Raw genomic sequence first — 26,001 nt, forward strand, 5'->3', positions numbered from 1 at the left:
TCTGCCAAGGTCTGGAAAAAAATTTGAAGTCCAGGGACTGAAACAGGTAACAGTCCAGATTTGGTACACAAATAAGCAGCAATAGTTTGTAGAGTAAGGCAGCAATGAGCTAGACTAGAGGCCGGAAGCTCAATTGTCCGGCAAGAAGGATGTGCATTGCCAGGCTTATTTAGGGAGCCAAGAGGGTGAGTCTAATCAGGTCATCAAGGAAGGAATCTCAAGAGACAAGAAATAAGAGAACCCAGACAAAAGATTCCGAAATGGAGCCATCCAGCAGCACTAGTAGCTCCATGTGAGCTACTGCCTGGGACACAGTTTCTGGGTTTAAATCCTGACAGTGTTACAAGCAACCTCTCGACTATTACAGCAAGTCTAGGTAAGACCATGATTTTACCATGATACAACATTATGCTATAGTGTAGTACTAACCTAATAAGTATATGTGTGTAATTCAATCATTTTATCTGTTCTCCCCAAATTGGCAACAGGGCAGAAAACAGTTCATGTCTAGCTAACTTCTATTGTAATTAACAAAAATAACTTCTATAGGTATTCCTAATCCAAGTGACATCTACTGTATATTTTAAATGTAGTTCAAAATCAATTCAACACAATTTATAGGGGTTACGTGGGGACCAAAAATTATTAGCAGTGTACTCACTGCAGTATGTGAGTACACTCGCTAATATACGTTTCGGTCCCCCGTCGTGCTGATTCTGAGATTTTCATCGATTTTTATAGCACTGCCGGGGGGCTGGAAGTCTAGTTGCACAGCCTTCTTTGATGATGATACAACTCTTTGTCATGTGACCGACCCCGCTGTACTCTATGCACAAGTAGGAGCAGTAGTTACTGCTTGTACATAGATCACAGCGGGGCCGGTCACATGACGAAGAGTCGTGCCGTCATCAAGGAAGACTGTGCCACCAGACTTCCAGGCCCTCAGCAGCGCTATAAAAATCTATGAAAATCTCAGAATCAGCACGACGGAGGACCGGAATGTATATTAGCGAGTGTACTCACATACTGCAGTTCGTACACTGCTAATAATTATTGGTCCCCACATAACCCCTTCAATGCTATGGCATTATTAATACAAGTAAATCATCGAAGGTAGACTACAGTACACTTCAAGAAGCGGGCCCTTTATTTTTAATCATGGATATTCATTTAAATCTTTCAAAAACAAGTAACAGTCTAGTCCCTAAAAGCTTCCCTGGCTCAGAACATATTGTTTCTTTTGTGCTATTATTATAGAGTATCCAAAGGACTATCCTGGTAAAATCATGGCCGTCATTGCAGGACATTTGTACTTGTACAATGTACCTGATACAATTACAACATTGCTCTAAGAGTAGCTTACAAATCCATCTGGTCAGAAATAAAACATTTGTTCCATAGCTATTAATTTCTGTCATCACATGTATGGCTTTGGGTATGGTCTGACCATGGATACATCTGTTTCTTTACAAAGTGCTTCTCGTTGATATATTAGCACTGGATTTCAATTCCCCAAATCTGTTTCTGTTATGTAGCTAATTCCAGATGTGTATCAATAGTTCATATGTTCTTTGCTCTAGCATTTATCTTTTCAGTATATAGACTCATATTATATGACATTTTATGCTGTTTTAAACATTATTGCAATTAGAAATAGCAATATTGCATAAAATATAAATTAATCTGAGAATTATTAGCCTCAGCGGTACTGTGTAGAGGCATGACTTTTCTGTTAATTGAATAGCTGCATATAGTAATAGGAATCTCCTATAAAATATAATAAACAGAAAATATAGTCTCTTAAAAAATTATTTAAAGTGGGCCTCCAACATCAAAAACCCTAGAAAAATATTAATATAATTGTACAACTGCATTCCCATCCGTAGCCAATTGAAATATTGCCCATATTGTGGCACTCACATATACAGTACTGGAGATGGAAAGCTTATTCTGTCTGGGTTTTATATGAACAAAATCAGCAACAGGGTCATGGAAGAAGAAGGCAGGTGCTTCCTGCTTATTAACTCTGCCAGGAAACTGCACCTGAGCGCGTGCTCGTGAATCATCTCAGCCAATCAGCGCTGGCCCCAGGGTCCCTTCAGCAGCCGCCTCCCCAATCCCCACATCCCAGAAGCAATAAGCAGACAGGGAGATTGTACAGGAGAAAGACATACATAGATAACTGAGGCAAGACATGATAATGGAAAGCAGGGCCGCCATCAGGGGGGTATTAGGGGTAGTGGTGTGAGGGGCCCGGCCAAACCTAACTGAAAGGGGGCCCGGCAACTGCCGCAACATTCTTTTGGTAGGAAAAAACGGGCCCCTGTGATGGAGCCCGTTTTTTTCACCAAAATAATGTCGTGAGCTGCTGATGCTGCTGCGGGCCCCCTCCCCTCGTCATGGGGGGCCGTCAAACAGTCCGCCCGCAGCGCGCACCCGATCGCGCGCACAAGGAAACTCCCGCGCGTGCGCACTCGCGAGCGCGCACCCACGAACGCCCGCACCCGCGATCGGCCGCGCGCGCACCCGCGATCGGCCGCGCGCGCACCCGCGAACGAAGCATGGACAAAACTTACCTGGAGCCTGGCTGGAGGTGAAGGACTGGACGTCTGGACCGAAGACCTCGCCTGGAAGACATCGCCGGAAGAGGACTTGAGTGGGAGCAGCTCTTCTGACACGGTGAGTAAATTATCTCAAAGTGCTGTTTATGTATGGCCCTGTTCACACAGTATTTTGCAGGCAAAAAAAAATCTGCCTCAAAATTCCTTAAAGAATTTTGAGGCAGATTTTGACCTGCCCACACTATCTTGCCGCGTTTTTTTGCTGTGTTTTTTGCTCGCGGCGATTGAGGACAGCAGACAAAAAACGCAGCGAAAAATGCATTTTCTGCCGCCCATTGATTTCGATGGGAGGTCAGAGGTGGAACCGCGGCAAGAAAGGACGTGCTGCTTTTTCTTTTTTCAGCAACTGGCTCCCATTGATTTCAGATTAAATCAATGGGAGGCGGTTTTGGAAGTTGTTTGGTGCTGATTCTGACGCAGTGTCCGGGTCAATATCAAGGCCCAAAAACTCTGTGAACTGGGCCTTATTGTTAGGGCTTATTCAGACGAACGTGTAGTACATCCGTGCAACGTGCGTGATTTTCACGCGCCTGGCACGGACCTATGTTACTCTATGGGGCCGTTCAGACTGTCAGTGATTTTCACGCAGCGTGAGTCCGTGTGTCCGCTGCGTAAAACTCACGACATGTCCTATATTTGTGCATTGTTCGCGCATCACGCACCCATTGAAGTCAATGGGTGCGTGAAAATCACGCCCAGCACTTCCGCAGCCGTATAAACTATGAATGAAAACAGAAAAGCACCACGTGCTCCAAACATACAAACAGAGTGTCATAATGATGGCGGCTGCGCGAAAATCACGCAGCCGCGCATCATACGCTGCTGCCACACGGAGCTGTTATGACCTTTTGCATGCACAAAACGCCACGTTTTTTGCGCGTGCAAAAAGCACATGCTCGTGTGAATCCGGCCTCAGGGTAGGAACACATTAGGCATGAACACTGCGGATTTTATGCAACACATTTTATTGTGGATAATCCGCAGCGTATCACAGTCGCAGCAGAGTGGATGAGATGTGAACAAATCTCATCCACACGCTGCAAAAATAATGGACCTGCAGTGTGACTTTTGGCTTTTTAAGCCGCAGCGTGTCAATGTATTCTGTGGAATCGCTGCTCCTCTGTTGCAGAAATGCTGCGGTTCTGCCGCAAAAATCACACATGAGAAAAAAAAAAGGTACTTTTTTAAATTGATAAAAAGTTTAGACTTGCCCCGGCCGTAGTCCTGGTGACGCGATCCTCTATTCTTAGCGCAGCCCCGCCTCCTGTCATGACGTTTCATCCCATGTGACTGCTGCAGCGGTCACATGGTCTACAGCGTCATCCCAGGAGGCGGGGCTACGTTCAGAAGAGAGAGACGCGTCACCAGGACTACGGCCGGGGCAAGTCTAAACTTTTTTTTCCCTGCAGGATTCCCGCAGCGGACACGCCTCACCAAACCTGCGCCACTATTTGGTGCGGTTTTGCTGGCAGAATTCCCTGCGGCTACCGGGGCGGATAAGCTGTGTCGTTTTACTCAGCATATCCGCCTAGTGTGTCCCTTATGATGTCGCTCCTGGAGCTGCTGCCGGTCTCTAAATAGGCAGTTGGTCCAGTAGAATTTGGAATTATTTTTTTTTGTGAACCAGCTTAAAAAAATACAAAACTTTTGTGTTAGGGCCTGTTCACATCACCGTTCGCTTCCGTTCCGGGGTTCCGTCTGAGGTTTCTGTCGGGTGAACCCCGCAACGGAAAGTGAAAGTGACAGCACAGCTTCCGTTTCCATCACCATTAGCGCAGTCGACTGCGCTATTGATTCCGTCAGAAAACCAGCCGGAATGGTGACGAACGGAAACCATTAGCGATGTTTCCGTCACCATTGAGATCAATGGTGACTGAAACGGAAGCTGTGCTGTCACTTTCACTTTCCGTTGCGGGGTTCACCCGACAGAAACCTCAGACGGAACGGAAGCGAACGGTGATCTGAACAGGCCCTAACACAAAAGTTTTGTATTTTTTTAAGCTGGTTCACAAAAAAAAATAATTCCAAATTCTACTGAACCAACTGCCTATTTAGAGACCGGCAGCAGCTCCAGGAGCGACATCATAAGGGACACACTAGGCGGATATGCTGAGTAAAACTACACAGCTTATCCGCCCCGGTAGCCGCAGGGAATTCTGCCAGCAAAACCGCACCAAATAGTGGCGCAGGTTTGGTGAGGCGTGTCCGCTGCGGGAATCCTGTAGGGAAAAAAAAGTTTAGACTTGCCCCGGCCGTAGTTTAGGTGACGCGTCTCTCTCTTCTGAACGTAGCCCCGCCTCCTGGGATGACGCTGTAGACCATGTGACCTGCAGCAGTCACATGGGATGAAACGTCATGACAGGAGGCCGGGCTGCGCTAAGAATAGAGGATCGCGTCACCAGGACTACGGCCGGGGCAAGTCTAAACTTTTTTATAAATTTTAAAAAGTGCCTTTTTTTTTTTTCTCATGTGTGATTTTTGCGGCAGAACCGCGGCATTTCCGCATCAGAGGAGCAGCGATTCCACAGAATACATTGACACGCTGCGGCTTAAAAAGCCACACTGCAGGTCCATTATTTTTGCAGCGTGTGGATGAGATTTGTTTAAACCTCATCCACTCTGCTGCGACTGTGATACGCTGCGGATTATCCACAATAAAATGTGTTGCATAAAATCCGCAGCGTTCATGCCTAGTGTGTTCCTACCCTAAGGCCGGATTTACACGAGCGTGTGCTTTTTGCACGCGCAAAAACGTGGCGTTTTGCGCTTGCAAAAGGTCATAACAGCTCCGTGTGTCAGCAGCGTATGATGCGCGGCTGAGTGATTTTCGTGCAGCCGCCATCATTATGACACTCTGTTTGTATGTTTGTAGCACGTGGTGCTTTTTTGTTTTCATTCATAGTTTATACGGCTGCGGAAGTGCCGGGCGTGATTTTCACGCACCCATTGACTTCAATGGGTGCGTGATGCGCGAACAATGCACAAATATCGGACATGTCGTGCGTTTTACGCAGCGGACACACGGACACACGCTGCGTGAAAATCACTGACAGTCTGAACGGCCCCATAGAGTAACATAGGTCCGTGCGAGGCACGTGAAAATCACGCGCGTTGCACGGATGTATTACACGTTCGTCTGAATAAGCCCTAACAATAAGGCCCAGTTCACAGAGTTTTTGGGCCTTGATATTGACCCGGACACTGCGTCAGAATCAGCACCAAAAAACTTCCAAAACCGCCTCCCATTGATTTAATCTGAAATCAATGGGAGCCAGTCGCGGAAAAAAGAAAAAGCAGCACGTCCTTTCTTGCCGCGGTTCCGCCTCTGACCTGCCATCGAAATCAATGGGAGGCAGAAAATGCATTTTTCGCTGCGTTTTCTGTCTGCTGTCCTCAATCGCCACAGGCAAAAAACGCGGCAAGATAGTGTGGGCAGGTCAAAATCTGCCTCAAAATTCGGTGCGCGGTTCCAGGCGGTCGCCGGTGCGCATGCGCGGGAGTTTGCGGGTGCGCGTGATCGGTCGCACGGGCGGCGGTGTTTGACGGCCCCCATGACGACCCCCATGCTACCCAGGGCCGCCATCAGGGGGGGTATTAGGGGTACTGATGTGAGAGGCCCGGCCAAACCTAATTGAAAGGGGGGCCCGCAGCTCATGACATTCTTTTGGTGAAAAAAACAGGCCCCATTGCAGGGGCCTGTTTTTTTTCTACCAAAGGCAAGTCGCGGCAGTTTGCCGGGCCCCCCTTTCAATTAGGTTTGGCCGGGCCTCTCACATCAGTACTCCTAATACCCCCCCCTGATGGCGGCCCTGGGTACCATGATATAGTGCTGGACGGAGTACCGTTAACAGGCGGTGCCACGGTAGGGGGGCCCCGAAAATGTAGCTGTAGGGGGCCCTGAAATTCCTGATGGCGGCCCTGATGGAAAGAACACAGCGCAAATAAGTTAAAAGATATATATTGCAAAAATTATATTTATGCAATGATCGACCAAAACATATCAAATTAATTTAGCTCTAGCGGTCTCCTGATTGGATGCTAGAGCATAGAAGATGGGCTGGCAGCTTTCAGTGAAGGGAGCCTGGAGAACTTGACCATCAAGGGGCCACATACGAAGCACTTGGGAACGTGTTTACTGGGTGCATTAAAACGTTGATTTCTCTGTCATGTAACTTGCATGGCCGACACAACTGCCATGCACTCTCCACCCTGTATATAGCGCTGTCAGAAGTTTTGAGGGCTCAAAACTGATGACAGGTTCCCTTTAATCTCAAAGAGAAAAAATATGTAAATCCCTACAACGTGATTTACATTCATTGCAATTATTAATCACAAAAACTACACAATGAAATCAAAAGAACAGTTTGAACTAGTTTACTGAAATGTAACAGTTAGGGGATGCAGGGCCAGTCTTAGGGGTGTGGGACCTGTGCAAAGGACGCTGCACCCTCCCAGCATGTAGGGGGAACTACTGGGTTCTGTCTCTGCTCTGTCCTCTGCTCTTAGTTACACACACACTGAGTAAACAAGAGCTGAGGCGAGAGAAAAGGAGGAAGCTCCGCCCACAGTCCGACCCTGCAAGAAACCTGTGGGCCTGTCAGCAAGGAGAGATGTTAAGTGACTATGTGTGTATATAAGTCTTTCCGTTTCTCTGTGTTTGTATGTGCATATGTTCCAGTGTGTGTTTGTGTATATGTGCCTGTGTGTCTATATATGTCTCTGTGTGTATTCAGTATTAAAGTAGAATAAATAAAATAAAGATATCTGTGCTGCCCCTATAAACTATGCTGCCTCTTAAGGGAAACACCACATTTTCATATATGGTAATCTATAAAACTTTAACAAATTCATAGCAATTAATTCATGGAAATAATCTTTTTAAAGTGCATCTCCAGTTTGCAGAAGCACTACATGAAAAAATATATAATGATATATATATATATATATATATATATATATATATATATATATGCCTGTGTGTGTGTGTGTGTGTATAGTTAGCAGAGTGTGTTATCTGTGGTGTTGCATAGGACTGCAGATAACACTACTACATTATCTGTACTCAGAGAGCTATTACTATGTGTGTTATCTGTAGTGTTACATAAGACTGCAGGTAACATCTACTGTATTATCTTAACTCAGAAAGATATCACTGAGTTATCTGTGTTGTTAAATAGGACTACAGGTAACATCTACTACATTGTCTGCATTGTGTATATATGTGCCTGTTTGGGTATATATGGGTCTGTATGTGAATGTGCCTTTGTGCTTGTGTATATGTGCCTTTTATGTATTTGTATATGTTCCTGTCTGTGTATTTATGTGCCTGAGTGTGTATATGTGTCTGTATGTCTATATATTTACCTTTATGTATGTATATATTCCAGAATGTGTGTGTGTATATATATATATATATATATATATATATATATATTTGCCTGTTTCTCTAATTATATGCCGTTATGTATGTATATTATATATGTTCCAGTATGTGCATGTCTATATACGTGGCTAATTTTTGGTTTGTGGAGGGCAGCAATAGAGTCCCGCACAGGGCGCCATCAAACCTAAGGCCTGCCCTGGATAGAAAAGAATTTAAGAATTAATGCAAAATAGCCCTGGTAACACAAAGGTTCTAACTTCAGACCTGACAGAATTGTTGTGTATTTTCGGTGCAGATTTTGACTTATTCAGGTAATTGGGATTTTGAAAAACCCTGTTAGGATGTGGGGCGAATTTAAATATACATGCACAATTTTTGGCCGATATTTGTTGGGAACGTTTGTATTTTTCAATCATCAACTTGAATGGGGAATATCAAAACAGCTATTAAAACCGTAATGCAATTCCCATAAAATAGTTCTTAGAAGTACTTACTCTAGATCCTAGGTATGTAACCAGTAGATTGAGATCTACTGTTAGATCTCTGACAGGTCCTGAGTAGATTTTTTCATGTCTTCGTTCAACAATAAGGGTATGTTCACACGCACTAATTACGGACGTAATTCGGGCGTTTTTGCCCCGAATTACGTCCAAAAATAGCGCCTCAATAGCGCTGACAAACATCTGCCCATTGAAAGCAATGGGCAGACGTTTGTCTGTTCACACGAGGCGTAATTTACGCGCCGCTGTCATGTGGATGGCCAGGTGCTTCTGCATTGCTTACCGTGGGAAGAAATGCTACCAAAATATACTATGCGAAGTCAAGCTAGTGAAGGCAGTGTGATGGTCTGGGCAATGTTCTGCTGGGATATTTTAGTACCTGGCATCCATGTAAATGTTACTTTGACACGTACCAGTTACCTAAATATTGTTGCAAACCAAGTACACCCCTTCAAGGCAACCATAGTCCCTAATGGCAGTGTTATCTTTTAGCAGGATAATGCACCTAGCCACACTGCAAAAATACTTCAGGAACGGTTTGACGAACATGACAAAGAGTACAAGGTGTTTACTTGACCTTCAAGTTTCATAGATCTCAACCCGATCGAGCATCTGTGGGATGTGCTGAAAAACAAATCCAATCCATAGAGGCCCTACCTTGCAACTTACAGGACTTGAAGTATCTTTGTCTAACATCTTGAAGCCAGATAACACCCAACACCTTCAGAGATCTTGTGGAGTCCATGCCTTGACGGGCTGTTTTGTCGGCATGAAGGGGACATACACAATATTCGGCAGTTTGTATTAATGTTATGGCTGAATGGTGTAGAATACAATTCTGATTGTATGAGACATGAGACAGTGACACTTTGAATATAGACATCACTAAGATGTTAATAAACAGTTAGAACACAGTTTACATGTGCTGTTAGCTCCATTCATCGTGTCTTCACAAAAGGATGTGCGAGTGGCAGTTGAAGAGGGGAACTCTGCTAGTCAGCTGCTCTCCTCCAATCAATTATATTCCTAGAAAGTTTGTCACCGCTGAGTGGACGAGAGCTGATGACATCCCTGCTTGCACTTACTTTACAATCGTTGCATGCCATCACTTATAGGACACATTCCAAAAACAAGGGTTTACTCCACATTTTCAGCTAGTGACCATTACTAGATATGATATAATTGGCAACATGATATTGAAAGCCGCAGAATTTCCAAGACAAAGGAAGTATAATTATTATATAATAAATTCACATAGAATTGTATGCTGTCCCCTTTATCCTATAAAATGGGCAACTGTGGTCTTTTCTGGCTGGTGCCATTATCTCCTCTTTGTAGGTATTTTTCAATTGAAGCTAGGCCTGTGATCAGCTGATCATTATGGGTGTAGGTTCAGCTTTTATCAATGGGGAAGCTGCCGGTGTCCATAAATTTTTAGTATGTAGTACTATATTGATGGGTTTGGGTTTGCCAGAGGGACAGCTACTCTTTGTTAGCAGCTCTCCCCTCTGGCTCATAGTTAGACAGAGTCCCAAGCAAGGGACCCTCTCTATGCTGTTCATATGCCCTAATTGGGCATTTTTAAAGGAATTGTAGAGTCAAAACAACCCATTTAAATAACATAATAAAAGGATGGGTGACCACACTTTGTTCACATTCACATACCTCCCAACCGTTCCGGATTCATTGGGACAGTACCGGGTTCCGGGCGGTGTCCCGCTGTACTAGCAGCCAGGGGTATGGGGCTGTCAACTGTATCTGTGCCCTCAGGACGCAGATATAGTTGAACCCAATTCTAAAGCAGGGAACCATCAGCTCCCTGCTTCAGAATTAGTTCATAGCTCGCCGAGGACTCCCGGGCACAGCGCTACTTTAAGAGCATACATATATGGACAGTGACGTCAGTGGCTACCCCCTGAGCGGAATCCCCGTTCTGAATCTGGCCAGGGATTTTGCTCCAGGCGGAGCCCCTGACATCAATGTCCATAAATGGACAGTGACCTCAGGGGATTCTTCTAAGAGCGAAATCCCTGGCCAGATCATCGGCAACGGGAATTCCGCTTAAGGAGTAGCCACTGACGTCACTGTCTTAATATGGACAGTAACGTCAAGGGCTTCCCCCGAGCACAGCGCTTAAAGTAGCTCTGTGCCCGGGGAGTCCTCGGCAAATGAAGACGAGCGGAATCCCCGGCCAGATCACCGGCAACAGGGATTCCACTTAAGGAGTAACCACTGACGTCACTGTCCATATATGGACAGTGACGTCAGGGCTTCCCTATAGGAGCGGAATCCCTGGCCTATGCTCTGGTTGGGCATTCTGCTCTTAGAGGCAGTCCCAGTGGCGCTATCTACAGGGGGGCGCTCTTCAAGGGGGCTGTGGCACTATCTACATGGACATTGTGGCACTATACAGGGGCAATATCTACAGGGGACACTGAGGCGCTATGTACATTGGCACTAGCTACATGGGCACTGTGTCACTATCTACGAGGGCACTGGCACTAGGGGCAGCAATGGGGGCATTATGCTGTACGGGGGAATTTGTTAGCGCATTATACTGCATGGGGGCATCTGTATGAGCATTATACTGCATGGGAGAATCTGTGTGGGCATTGTACTGTATGGGGGCATCTGTGTGGGCATTATACTGTGTGGGGGCATCTGTATTGGCTTTATACTGTATGGGTTCATCTATAGGACAGTTTAGTGTATGGTGGCAGCTATGGGGGAATTATACTGTATGGTGGCAGCTAGAGGGCATTATACCATGTGGGGGCAGTTATTTGGTATTACTGTGTGGAAGGCACTATGGGAGCATGATACTGAGTGGGCTGAACTGGGTGTGTATGGGAGGTGTTTGGGTGGGATTAGAGGCGTGGCTTAGAAGAAAAAAAATGTTGTCCCTCTTTGTGATACTTGAAAGTTGGGAGGTATGCATTCATTCAATCTGAGCATAAAATGAATTGTTTTGCTACAGTGATATCTATGTGATGTTCTTATATTACAATAAATTATATTATCCACTTGAAAATTAACAGCATTTTTAATGCATTGTAAAATGATTAAGGTAATATACCTGTATGAACTTGCAGATCGGAAGTTTTCTACTTTCAGGCAAGTACAGAGAAAGATCATATATCATGAGAAAAGTGCCACTAGATTTAACGTAATATATAGTAAATCTTTTTAAATTCCATTTCCATTTATAAAGAAGCACATACTAAATAGTGACTCTTGTTGGTTTTTGTTAAGAGAAATGTCTATTGATACTACTAAATGATGAATATGATATGATAAATGGAACTGACTACCCTATCGAACAGCAAACTAAAAGTTTTGTATAATAAATCCTAGAGACCTTACACTAAAATTTATGTATATGTACTTGTGCTGGACAAAAAAACATTTCTATCTACACCTATAATCCTGTGTTAACTTATATAATCATAAGTTAGCCCAGCAAAGTATAATAATATAGTATTATAATAATAATAATAAATAAATAAAATCGAATTATCCTGTGAGTGAAGGTCCGCAGGTATTTTATATCAGAGCTGGGCGCTCTGTCCACCTCAGTGCATGTTTTGCCCATGATTTGTCAAGATTAAATATGTAGTGATCAAATATTCATTACATGTTTTATATTTTATGTTCTCTATATGATTCTACTACACCAATACAATTTAAAGAGTCTCTGTCACCAGTTTCATACTTCCCTATCTCCTACCTAATTTAATAGGCGCTGTGTTGTAGATATCTACTGTGTTCTTTTTTTTTAAAAAAAAAAACTTTATTAGTGACAAAGTTACGCGCATTTTAACATTTACGCGAGATCAGGTTGTGTCGTCACTTACTCCCGCAGTTCCTTCACCGGATCATCTGGAGAATGACCAGACATCGCCTCCAGCCAGGAGGCAGCTGGAGGCGATGTCTGGTCATTCTCACGTCGCTCCGGTGAAGGAACTGCGGGAGGAAGTCACGTCACAGCGTGATCACCCTCGAGATCAGGCTTTGCTTTGACTAAAGCTGGACATGAATGGATAGAAGTGTATGACGCTGATTGGGCAGCGTCATCCGCTTTTCTTTACAACGCCCACTTGGTTAAAGTAAAAAAAACACCCAGTAGGGCTTTTACAAAAAATGTGCATAAATGTTAAAATGCTCGTATCTTTGTCACTAATAAACATTTTTTTTTTTTTAAAAACAACAACACAGTAGTTATCTACAACACAGCGCCTATTAAATTAGGTAGCAGATTGGGAAGTATGAAACTGATGACAGAGACTCTTTAAATGTTACCTTTACATTTACAGATAGGTCGACGCTTACTTTTTCTTGAATTGCGTTATACAATTTGTCATGATACTTATGAAATACAGTTTTGCTCCATCCAGCAAAAAAAATTGTACGTTAAGCGTATACGTTTTTTAACATGGGAGTCTTTGGGTGACAGATGGCTGACGGATAACATCCGTCAGAGGCATCTGTCACAGCTATTCCGTAAAAAAAAAAATTTATATAACAAATATTTTTTTTTTTAACATGGGAGTTTATAAGCAAAGGGTGGCTAGCGGGTAACTGATTAGTGTCATACGTTTTAACGTTTTCATTTTTTTTACTAGATAGCTTTGACAAATATGTTTTTCTTTAACATGGGAGTCTATAGGTGACGGATGGCTAACGGATGGCAATTGTCGAAGGGATTATTTTTTTCTTACATGTTTAACATCTCGCGCCATACATTTCAGGTTATGTCGAATTCAGAGAGAACGTAAGGGAGGACATATCTGTATGCTTTGAACTTACCAATCCTCCACATGTACTGAAGGAAGCAAATGATCCACGATGTCCAAGAACAGTGCCACTATAGTAGCAGTCTCTATCTGTGTTTCCAGCATTCAATGATTCTTTCTTGTCTCTCTTCCTTTCTTCAACCACAAAGCTTGGTGATAAAAATCGGTTATCCTGTTTCAATAAAAGATACAGGTCCTTCCCAAAGGCAGAGATCTTCACTTTCATCTTTCCACTGTTATCAACCAAATGGCCCGAAGAACTGTTCAATATTCCAGAACGGGATGTTAAAGTGGGGGCAGACATACTGGGGAGAGATGTATTTATTGATTTTGCTCCAGACAACCAAGGGATAGGAGAAAAATGGTAACGCTCACGAGACTCATGTTCTTCATATTGCTCCTCTTCCTGATCCATTTGCTGATGAAAATAACTGGGTGTAGATGACAGTGAGGATACAGAACGAACTTCCCTTGAACTAACAGCAGCCTGATTATTTGGTGAAGAAAGGTCCTCACTGCTATGGTTTCTGTAGGCATCTTGAGCACCTGGCTCCACAATGGTTCTTCCATCATGTACTCTATCCTGTGCGCCCCATAGAGATGGAAAAACAGCTTCTAATTGCTCATCCCATTGGGAGGACAAAATATGACCTTAAAAATATAATGTCAAGGCAGAAGATTATTTGAAAGGCTGTTTTTCTATTTATGCATCAAGGTTAACATATGTCTAATATAGACAGACTAAGGAACATGCACATGGAAGTATTAGGGCACTAATACAGTGTCCTAAACATGACCCTGTCAAATCTGTCCGTTTTAGCATTTTGTCTAAAAAAACGTATAATACAGCGTGCGCTGTATGTAAATTACCAGAGAAGAGTCCTGAGATGAGTCCAGGTGTATCTACCTCAGCTTCATCTGAGCACTGAGCATGTGCAGGATGCTACTGGACTCATCTCAGGACTCTTCGCCGGTATTTACATACAGTGTGCACTGTATTATAACTTCTTTTTGGACAAATTGCTAAAACGGACAGTTTTGACAGGACGCTTAACCTCAGCAGTATACCAACATGCTGGTGGTTTAAAGCCCTAAAATCTAATGACAGGTTCCTACTTTTTAAGGTTCCATGCATTTAGTGTAAGGGCACATTCAGACGTGGCGGGGTTTTTCCACTGCAAATGTTGGTGCAGATTTGGGGCAATTACGCAACGAATCTGCACCAACATTTGCATATTTGACAGGTAATTCAGACATTGCAGAAACCACAGCGGACTTGCCACAGATTTCAGTTTTTGCTTGCAAAGGCTGAAATCCTCAGTGAAATTCCGCTTCTTCTCCGCAACAGACAGTGCATGCTGCGGACTGAAATTCTGCACCACAGCCTATGGTCCACAGCGGAGTTTTCCGCAACGTCTGAACTAACGTGCCTAAAAATGTATAGAAACAGATGTAAAAAACGGCCGCTGGAGAATTCCACTGTGGACTGTCCGCTGCGGAATTCCACAGCAATTCCGCCACGTCTGGCCGTGCCCTAAATGGCAATCATATCAGAACCAGTCCAGGGAGTTCAGGAAAGGCTTTGCCAAAGCATTTATTTGGGAATGCCTTTCCTATTCTACCAGGATAGGATCCCATTCCTTTCTTCACACTAAATATATACGGCCATTTATATATGAGCTGCAACCTCAGCAAACCTACCTAGTTTTCAAAATAATTTGTCATAAGTGTTTTTCATCATGTTTTAAGAATTCTTATAAAACTTATTTAAAAACAATAGCATAGTAGAATATTGTAAAAGTTATAATACACAATTAAAAGAATGAACAGCATAAGTTTTAGGAGATTTGTTCTTTGCGTTATAAAGGGTGTATAACTATTATCCCTCCTGCTAAAGGACCTGAATTCACCTCCAAATAGGAAGTAGAGATAGGTCATCATGCTTACTAAGGGTATTACCAAGAATTGATATCTTCTACAAAGAAACCCTCTTAGAACACTGTAATAAAATGTGTCAAGCACACAAACACCAACTTTAATAACCCAATAACCATTCATGATGACCTTGCAGTATATCTGAACTGTCTGTATTTTACAGTGGCAAGCAGCAGAGCATGACTAACCAGAATTAGACAAGTTTACATTTTATTGATCTGTCCCCTCAAGTATTTCAAAAGCCTCATGATTTATTTTCCTATTAGATAAGCTAATTATTGATATAACTCCTGGATCCCATACCAAAGATTAAAATGGGCTCCCATTTTGGTGCTGGTTAACAGGAGAACTTGGTGCTTGTTTGCCAACGTTTCCTTCCCATGCGCCTTGGGTTAATTCCTCACACCCTTGTTTGCTAATATTGTTGGACCTGTCGAGAGGGTTCTTATTTATTCTTAAAATAAAGGACACAGCCAACTGGGCTAAACCCCCTCTCTCTAGGAGCCCCATAGCAGTTTATAGACTGCCTCTATGGTATGTACACCCTATCATGCAGTTTCTTAGAATAGATGATCAGGTAAAATCGCTGCAATATAAAATGTACTGGCATTAGGGCTTTTCTTTATTTCACCAGCCCTGGCACATCTCAAACCAGCACTAACAAACTGAATATATAGAAGAGTAAATAAATATATAAATCTAATGTAGTCGTGTGTTCCGTATACTGTACAGAACATAATTTATAAGAAATACATCTTCTTGAAACTGACACCACTAACAACAGTTGAGATTTCATTCAATGATAGCTACTGTCATTTTTATCATTGACAAACTTCCCAACTTTCAGCAACTTGACACAGCTAGCAACTCTGTGTGTATATTGCCTTCAGCAAAACCTATGAATAGTCATGTCAACCTGGGAATCTGAACAGGCACTGAGTGAAATGCTTTGGTGTTGCAGTATATTGTTCAGATGATACATTCTACACATTTTTTAAAGTTTTTGTAAATAGGGTCCATGGCAATTTTCACCTTTAGAAAGTAACAATATATATATATGTAACAGTACAATTTTATAATAAATTTAATGAACCTTCTATAAAGTTACATTTTAAAAGTGGTAAAATTAGGGTTATTTGCCAATTTATAGTATACAGTTGGCACTAGACTGCTTCTGTTCCATTGTTTCTGTGCATGATAGTGCCACTCTCTGTGCACAAAGGGCTCAGTTTAATTATTAAAGTGACACAGAATACAATCTCACATCAGTGGAGTAACAGGGATGACAGAAGACTTGCAGGGATGACCTTATTGCAGGCTTTTCATGTAGCAGCCATTTCTCTATGCAGCAAGCAATCATTAAAATATATTTGATCAAGATAAGACATACTGTAAAATAACATGCACACAACAATAGCTTTCCACCTACCTGTACTGATCCTACATGACAGGATACACAAGAACAGATAGACAAGGCAGCAGTTGTAGTGCAGTCCCATCCCTTTTTCTTGCCCCATCCACTTAATGGTCTAAACACATGGAACAGACGCTGAAAGAGTCTTAAATCTGCCAATGTGTATTGCTTGCTTCCCCAGCTTTTTTTTTTCCAGCAAAGTTAGTGAATCACTGCCCAGAGAACAACTTTGCCTTTTTTTTTCCACTGTCGTCTGTGTGGATTTATTGAAGGGGGGCAAAAAAGGGAAAATTATAACTTTTGGTTCAAGTATTTCTTCCGCAATGAAAGAGTGAATTTTTGGTGTTATTGGTGCAAATCAGATTCCTTATAAGCACAATCTAGTAAGAGCTTCCTACTAAAGGAACCCACTGGACTGGGAGACAGATGAAAGAAAAGCGTTCTGTGCAGGAAGAGAGAAATATAAAGCAGCTGCAAAGCAGACAAAAGAGGGAGAGAGATCAGATCTCCCTTGCACTCACACACATGCACATGCTGTACTGAATACTGCACACATTATCTTTGCCTCACACAGTTATAAGAGCAGCAGGAGGGGAGGAGAAGTAGGGAGAATGCTGTAACTAACTAGGTGGCTATACAAGCTCAGACATTCATAGAGGAGGGGGCTCTCCCTTCAAACCAAATCGGATTGGCTGCACACAATGAATTATTAGCATAAATTGCACGTGAAATGGGAGCAGGTAGGACTACAAAGTCTCTCAAGAACTTTAAAATCCGCAACCGTAGTGGTAGCACTGGACCGATGCTTTCTAGGTACTATGATGTTCCTTTTTATATTACAGCACACTTGACTACAATCCATTCATCGGAACTGTATCTTTTTGCTTTCTAGGAGTACCTGCTCAGTGCTCATCCCTCATGTCTGCATAGACCAGTTATTCCAAAACGTATTATTATAGGGGAACCAATATTCCCATTCCGACCTCAAAGAAGTTTGGTGTAGGGGCAAGTAAAGCATTCTAGAATTCTTGCCTAGCACTATATTTTGGCAGAAATGTGTTAACTGTTTTGCCAAGCACCTATGAGTAGGCTGAAATAAGTTTGCTATCTCCACTGTAAGGCCATGTTCACACGTTCAGGATTCTATCTGACAAAATCCGCTCAGGTTCTGCAGGCAATGCATGTGAATTTGGTGGTTTATACCCTATTTACATGCTCAGAAAAATATCCGCATGGTATAATGAACACGATACAGATTTTAAAATCGTCAGTATGTTCATTATTGTCACAGATTCCACGCTGAAAAGCAGCTGGCAGGTTCCATTGAATGATAAAGGCGCTAACAAACGTGCGGATCCATTGGACAATCAGCAGAAATCCAAGTGTCAGCTGCAGATTTCTGCCGCAGATTTTGAAAAATTAATGTCGGATTTGCCATGGGCAAATTGGTGACATGTGAGCATAGCCTAAAAATTAGTCTGAGGAATAGATTCATACAAAGAGGATACTCCAATGTGTTTTTGACGTATAGATACAACTCTGCTCGTGCTCACAATACAATAGATCTATTGACATCTCGCCCTAGGGTGCATAGTGATAAGGTAATAATAATTGTGGGCACCCTCTCCATCCCTCTTCTACCTTAACCTCCTTCCTGCCATCAACACCTCCTCACACCAGTCATTCGTTCTATATCATGTCCTAAACTGATACTAATTTTAGATTATATTATTATATATAATTCTTAATAAACAGAGGTAGCTCCTTACTAATATTAAGTTATTAAAACAATTATATTTGCCATATTTAACCTAAATAATTGTTTCCATGGCTGGTTGATATTAAAAACCCCCTCCACCCTTCTCTCCTTCCAGAACCCATGTGTATATGGGGATGTAACGAATAAGTAGTCTGTGGGTCCATTGTTTCTTGGCGTATGTGGTTGCCATAATGATGTTATATCACTGACCTCGGAGAGCGGGTTAGACACATGCGCAGATACTCTGAACAGCTGGCGCTGCTTTTAGACAGACGTTCCTGTGACCCCACGGCGCTCTACATAGGGGTGTTTCAGGTGTGTTTTCCACAAAAATATATTAGACCATCGTTTATTAACTGGCATCCGTGGGTTACCATGCCAATGCAGGTTGATGTCGGCGAATAAGGAGGGGTCTTCTACGGTCGCACAGGGAAATTGAAAATATGGCAGATCAGTATAAATTTTCTGCACACCATCATCACTAGCACTCAACCCTATCCTCGGCGGAGTGTTTTCACTTAATTTTGCATGGAATTGCCTTGGTGGATATGTATGGCTCATCACATGTCTGTTCTTACTTTGGCATTATGACAGGGGTTGTAAATAACAGTATCTAGCATATCTCTGTGATCCTCTTGTAGTTTGTTTTTTTTGCTTTTATGAGGTTTTTTTTAGGTTTTTTTCTTTCACCATGAATTGTAGCTTCTCTATCTAGTAGCTATCTTTTCCAACAGTTTACATCACACTGGCCATCTACTGTTATAAAACTGTTGTAAGTCAGAGGAAACGTGTCAGAACTTTGCAGTATTTGATACACATTTGGAATCTTGCAGTATTGGATACAATTTTTCTGTCAGTCCATTTTTATATGATTTATACTATTACATATATAGGTATACTTTATCTTTTCGAGATCTAGGTCTGTGGCTGGACATAAATCCTCTGGTCCAATTTATATGTTGTCTTCCTGTTTTTTTACACAATTTTCTTCTTTTGTCCACTTTACTGGTTATACCTCACATCCTTCATATACTCTAATTTTCCAACTTCTAGTTGGTTAGGCCATTAACAGGGAGTCTAGGGCTAGGTTGACGGTCAGGGTGGCCCCTTTGGGGTGGGTGCTCTGATTAGGTAGGGTGACTTGGCGAACCTGAGGGTGAGCTGCTAGTATTCACTTATTGCAAGGACTTTACCTTGCCAATCATGTGAAGGTGTTATTGAGGACAGTAGTGGAGGAGAGGTAACAGACTGAGAGCTACATAATGGTAAGAGCAGAGTTCACAGCAGCACAGAATATTTCAGGAGAGGAGCGTGCGGATTCTGTGCTGCTGTGAACTCTGCTCTTACCATTACGTAGCTCTCAGTCTGTTACCTCTCCTCCACTCCTGTCCTCAATAACACCTTCACATGATTGGCAAGTCACCACCCCGCACAAGATCCGCACGCTCATCTCCTGAAATACTCTGTGCTGCTGTGAACTCTGCTCTTACAATTATGTGGTGACTTGCCAATCATGTGGAGGTGTTATTGAGGACAGGAGTGGAGGAGAGGTAACAGACTGAGAGCTACGTAATGGTAAGAGCAGAGTTCACAGCAGCACAGAATCTGCACGCTCCTCTCCTGAAATACTCTGTGCTACTGTGAACTCTGCTCTTACCATTACGTAACTCTCAGTCTGTTACCTCTCCTCCACTCCTGTCCTCAATAACACCTTCACATGATTGGCAAGTCACCACCCCGCACAAGATCCACACGCTCATCTCCTGAAATACTCTGTGCTGCCTTAAACTCTGTGGACAGGTCAGGATCCTGTTTCTTTTAAATGCTGCTGGGGAACCCGCTCGATCCACTATATAAGGTTGCGCCTCCATCCTCTTCTGCCACAGTCACTTATTCCCAAGCACTGTAGCGCAGCCTTATATAGTGGATCGAGCGGGTTCCCCAGCAGCATTTAAAAGAAACAGGATCCTGACCTGTCCACAGAGTTTAAGGCAGCACAGAGTATTTCAGGAGATGAGCACGGCCGGCCACGGGCAGCCGGTCGTTTTTCAGAGCCGTGCTCCCATTATAAAGTATAGGAGCACGGCCCGTAAAATAAAAAAAATAGAACATGTTCTATCTTTTTTAACGGCACGGGCACCTTCCCGTGAGAAAACGGGAAGGTACCCGTGGCTAACAGAAGTCTATGGGCCCGCTATTTCGGGTCGTAATTACGACCCGTAATAACGGGTGTTTTTACGGTCGTGTGCATGAGGCCCCGTAATGACGGGTGGCTACATGTGTGCACCCGTCATTACGGCAGCGTTGCTAGGCGATGTCAGTAAATAGTCACTGTCCAGCGTGCTGAAAGGGTTAACTGATCGGCAGTAACTGTTTCAGCACCCTGGACAGTGAATTCCGATTAGAATATAGAGTAACCTGTAAAAGAAAAAGACGTTCATACTTACCGAGAACTTTCTGCTTCCTCCAGTCCGGTCTCCCGGCCGTTGCCTTGGTGACGCGTCCCTCTCGACATCCGGCCCGACATTCCTGGATGACGTTACAGCCCATGTGACCGCTGCAGCCAATCACAGGCTGCCGCGGCCCCTGCAGCCAATCACAGGCTGCAGCGGCCTCTGCAGCCAATCACAGGCTGCCGCGTCAGGAAAGAAGGTCGGACTGGAGGAAGAAGAGGGACTCGTCACCAAGACAACGACCGGTAGGTATGAAATGTTTTTTAATTTATTTTTAATCAGCAGCCTCTTTTCTCTATCAGTGATTGATAGAGACAAGTGGCTGCCGATTTGTATAATATTTTTGACCGGGTTCGGTCAAAACGTGTTCGGCCGAACCCGGTGAAGTTCGGATTTGCTGCGAACAAAACTTTTCCCGATGTTTCGGTTCGGTTGTCCCGGTTCGCTCATCTCTAGACATAAACACAGCAAGCTAGAATGCACTGTTTGAGCTGACACCTATCAGCCAACAGTAACTTTTTCAGCAATTTGTGCTACAGTAGTTTTCTGTGGGATCAAACCAGACGGAGTAGTCTTCGCTCCTAATGCGCGTCAATGAGCCTTGAACGCCCATGAACCTGTTGCCAGTGCACAGGTTGTCCCTCTTTTGACCACTTTTGGAAGGAACTAACCACTGCATACTAGGAACATCCCACAAGACCTGCTGCTTTGGAGATGCTCTGACGCAGTCGCCTAGTCATCACAATTTATCTCTTGTCAGTGTCGCTCAGATCTTCACGCTTGCCTATTTTTCTTGCTTCCAACACATCAACTTAAAGAACTTACTGTTCACTTGCTGCCTAATATTTTCCACCCCTTGACAGGTGATATTGTAATGAGATAATCAATATTATTTACTTCACCAGTAGTTTTCATGTTATGACTGGATGGTGCATGTTGCACAGTCTTGGTCTGTGACTCAGGTTTAAGCCAACACTATGAGAGGTGTCCGGCTGCCAGACAATGTAATGCACCCAGTAGAGAAGAGAGAAAAAAGAAGACCCAACATACTGTAGTAATTAGGGTATGTTCACACGCTTAGCAAAATACATCCGAAAATCCAGAGCTTTTTTCAAGCGAAAACAGCTCCTGATTTTCAGACGTTTTTGTAACAACTCGCATTTTTCGTGGCATATTTTACGACCGTTATTGGAGCTTTTTTATCAATGGAGTCAATGAAAAACGCCTCCAAAAACGTCACAAGAAGTGACATGCACTTCTTTCTCACGGGCGTCTTTTTACGTGCCGTATTTCGACAGCGACGCGTAAAATGAAGCCTCGTGGGAACAGGACACCGTAAATCCCATTGCAAGAAATGGGCAGATGTTTGGAGGCGTAATGGTGCCGTTTTTTCAGCCGTAATTCGAGGCGTACACGGCCCGAATTACGTCTGAAAACACTGCGTGTCAACATACCCTAACAGTGACAACTGACATTTGTCACTGTAAGAGGGTTAATGTCTCCTGTAACTGAGGATGCTATTAAAGGTGCACTAAACCTAGAAATGAAGAATAAAAGCCAACTGGTGATAAACTTGTCCCCAGTGTTTGTCAGTCTGCAGGATTTTGCTGCATGTTCCTGAAGCAATTAGTCTTAGTAAAAAATACTGCAGAGAACACAGGGGTTAATTTACTACTGATCTGTTCTATTTTTAGCTCAAGAATGGCTTAGGGGTGTAGTTTAGCAGAGGAGCAGGACTGTATAATCTGTGTGTCCTACTGTAGACAGGGGCAAGGGGGGGGGGGTCCTGCTGCTGCCAGTTGTCTTACAGCCAGACAAGGAGGGGTAAATGGCTGGCACAATTATATAATAATTCTTTATATATTTTTCAATATTATCTGCAATATAAGACAACAATCGATCAACTGAAAGCAGGAGATTAAAGAGGCTCTGTCACCAGATTTTGCAACCCCTATCTGCTATTGCAGCAGATAGGCGCTGCAATGTAGATTACAGTAACGTTTTTATTTTTAAAAAACGAGCATTTTTGGCCAAGTTATGACCATTTTTGTAGTTATGCAAATGAGGCTTGCAAAAGTCCAAGTGGGTGTGTTTAAAAGTAAAAGTCCAAGTGGGCGTGTATTATGTGCGTACATCGGGGCGTTTTTACTACTTTTACTAGCTGGGCGTTCTGAAGAGAAGTATCATCCACTTCTCTTCAGAACGCCCAGCTTCTGCCAGATCACGCTGTGACGTCACTCACAGGTCCTGCATCGTGTCAGACGAGCGAGGACACATCGGCACCAGAGGCTACAGTTGATTCTGCAGCAGCATCAGCGTTTGCAGGTAAGTAGCTACATCGACTTACCTGCTAACGCCGATGCTGCTGCAGAATCAACTGAAGCCTCTGGTGCCGATGTGTCCTCGCTCATCTGACACGATGCAGGACCTGTGAGTGACGTCATAGCGTGATCTGGGAGAAGCTGGGCGTTCTGAAGAGAAGTGGATGATACTTCTCTTCAGAACGCCCAGCTAGTAAAAGTAGTAAAAACGCCCCGATGTATGCACATAATACACGCCCACTTGGACTTTTACTTTTAAACACACCCACTTGGACTTTTGCAAGCCTCATTTGCATAACTACAAAAATGGTCATAACTTGGCCAAAAATGCTCGTTTTTTAAAAATAAAAACGTTACTGTAATCTACATTACAGCGCCTATCTGCTGCAATAGCAGATAGGGGTTGCAAAATCTGGTGACAGAGCCTCTTTAAAGCATATCTAACTTCTGAGGTGACTTTTCAGAATAAGCTGTCAAGTGTGTGTACATGAGGAATAATATTATTTCTGGCTATTATATGACTAGTATTCTTCATTTTATTAGCAGTTTTTTCCTCATTTTCAGTTTCCTTTGAGCTAGTGGATTAAGTCTAACTGCTATTATGTCTTTAATACACAGCACACATAGCAAAGAGGACATCCTGCTCTCCTATCTCTATCACATATATAGAAGCAGCAGCAACATAGAGATTACACAGCAGTAATAAGAAGTGTAGCTGAGAATCTAACACTGGCCTGAGGTAAAACCCTTATCGGGAAGCTTCGTGCGGCACGTCTACGTGTATCTTTCTTACTCTGCTCTTGCTCCCCCTTCCCTCTCTACAGACTTGTATGGCCAGCGTTTCTGTGTCTATCTTCTCCCTCTTCCTGCTCCCTGCTCCCCTCTCCATATACTTCTAAGGGCAGCAGTGTCTGTGTCTCTGCTCCTGCTTCCTCCTCATGCTCCCCCTCTATTCTCCAAAGACTTCTATGGGCAGCAGCATCTGTTTCCTTCTACTCCCCTTTTCCCTCTCCATATACTTCTATGGGCAGGATGTGAAGAGATCCACCCTCACTTACTGCAATCTGTCTCCTCTGCTCTGTAACTGATTTTGCTTGACCAAGTGGGGGTGGTCAGCAGATTACAGGAAGGGAGACACCTAGTGCCAGTAATTTCACACAGAATTTGTATGGATAATTACGAAATTTTAGCAGTAAGTAAAATACAGTATATTAGGTATACTATTAGATCAGCATAAGTTGTTTGAAATGTTAAAGTTCATTTAAAACATATGTTACATTTGAAAAATATTTTACAGTTTAAATGAATTAATCTACTTAAAAGTTACTCTGTGTATGTATGCATTGCATTATCCATCTTGTACTGATCTAAACGTACAGCCCGTAATATACATAACCTAGTGTTGCATTCAGATCTCAAAGTCTGCACAGGGCATGTTGTAGTTATTTGCAGTAATCTGATCTATGACAAAGTAACTGTCCCACTGCAATATAGGAGCTAATGTCTGCAGTTAGGAATGTGTCTAATAACAAGCTTTTTTTACTATTTCCAATGACAACTAGCAGAATTGTGAATGCAGCTCTGCACTACAATACAATACATGCTGTTTGTCAGAATCAGTACAAGATCAGGAATATAGATTATACTGTATTTATATATAAACTGTAAAAAAGTGTTTAAAGGTGACTATAATGTTTAGGGTCAATGTACTTCACATTGAGCAACTGGTATCCAATAATTTCCACACAATTGAATTGATATATAGTAAATAAAAAATGTTTTATATAAAAAGAAAAACAATTGGTTTTCAAGGAAAAATGTGAAATGTTTTATCAGAAAGGTCTTTTGGTATTTAAATACTTTCACCAAGTCTAATTTTCCATCATGAAACATTATCATTTCAAGGCAAAAGTAAAGTCACATTTCACAAATGAAATTCTATATATCTCTTTTGTTTTCCACCTGCTTTATGCATCAAGTGGATTCAATTGTGCTTTAGGGTTAACCATATCATTGCCAAACTTTACAAAAGGTGTATTTTGCCACAAATGGCATTATTTAGGGAATTACTATATTATATTTTCTGATGACTCTGTATATATATTCTAAGCAATCAGTAGGATCAAATGGAAATAAAAACTGACAAAATAAGATTGAAGATGGGTTCATCCAGCAGGGTCAAAGGGCTCAAGGGCACATAGGAAATCGGAGGAAGCACTTTTATCCCAAAGGAAACTAAATGCCTTGAACAGTGTTACAGCTGATAGCTTTCTGGTTTCAGTAAACATGGTTTATCATTGTACTAAATGTTACAATCGATATCATTGCACTTGTTACATTTTTTATTAAAGACCAGAGAGATGTTGTCTAAAATGAAATTATACTTTGGAACCGAATTTGAAGCGATGGTTGAAACATCTTACACACACATACAAAATCATAACAAAATGTTAATGGGGTATTCCGATCTCAGCAAAATCAAGTTTATCCATTTTAAAATGAAAATGTATACCATGTTCTAATATACTTGTTGTATCAATTCCTTATAGTTTTTAAAGTCTTGCGGTCAACAATACTGTAGACACAAAAGGTAGGATTTTTAAGACTCTTTGGGAAGTTTCTTCACTTTTATCTTAGATACTTTGGAACAGTAAAAAGAATATTGGAAAGGTGGATATAGACTTTAACTGTGTTGACGTTTTACTGCGTTGGGATTCAAACATCAATGTATACTTGCTGTGGAACTGGAAACTGTATTTGTCTGGTACCGTAATCAAGGGGGATCTGGGATTAAGTCTCGACCCAGGACCACAGGACACTAC

At 42.6% G+C, this 26,001-nt stretch overlaps 1 protein-coding gene across 1 annotated transcript in view; it reads right to left on the reverse strand.

Moving 5' to 3' along the window:
• Positions 1-16,749, reverse strand: part of ADAMTS19 (ADAM metallopeptidase with thrombospondin type 1 motif 19) — a 310,868-nt gene extending 294,119 nt beyond the window's left edge. Inside the window, exons 1-2 of the mRNA XM_075854793.1 lie at positions 16,662-16,749; positions 13,311-13,948 (exon numbers count right to left, since the gene is read on the reverse strand). Of these exons, the coding sequence (XP_075710908.1) occupies positions 13,311-13,948; positions 16,662-16,749 (726 nt within the window). The remainder of the gene's footprint in view (positions 1-13,310; positions 13,949-16,661) is intronic.
• Positions 16,750-26,001: the final 9,252 nt, after the last annotated feature.

This window comes from Rhinoderma darwinii, chromosome 1 (genome assembly GCF_050947455.1).
Source record: "Rhinoderma darwinii isolate aRhiDar2 chromosome 1, aRhiDar2.hap1, whole genome shotgun sequence".
Classification (NCBI taxonomy): Eukaryota; Metazoa; Chordata; class Amphibia; order Anura; family Rhinodermatidae; genus Rhinoderma; species Rhinoderma darwinii.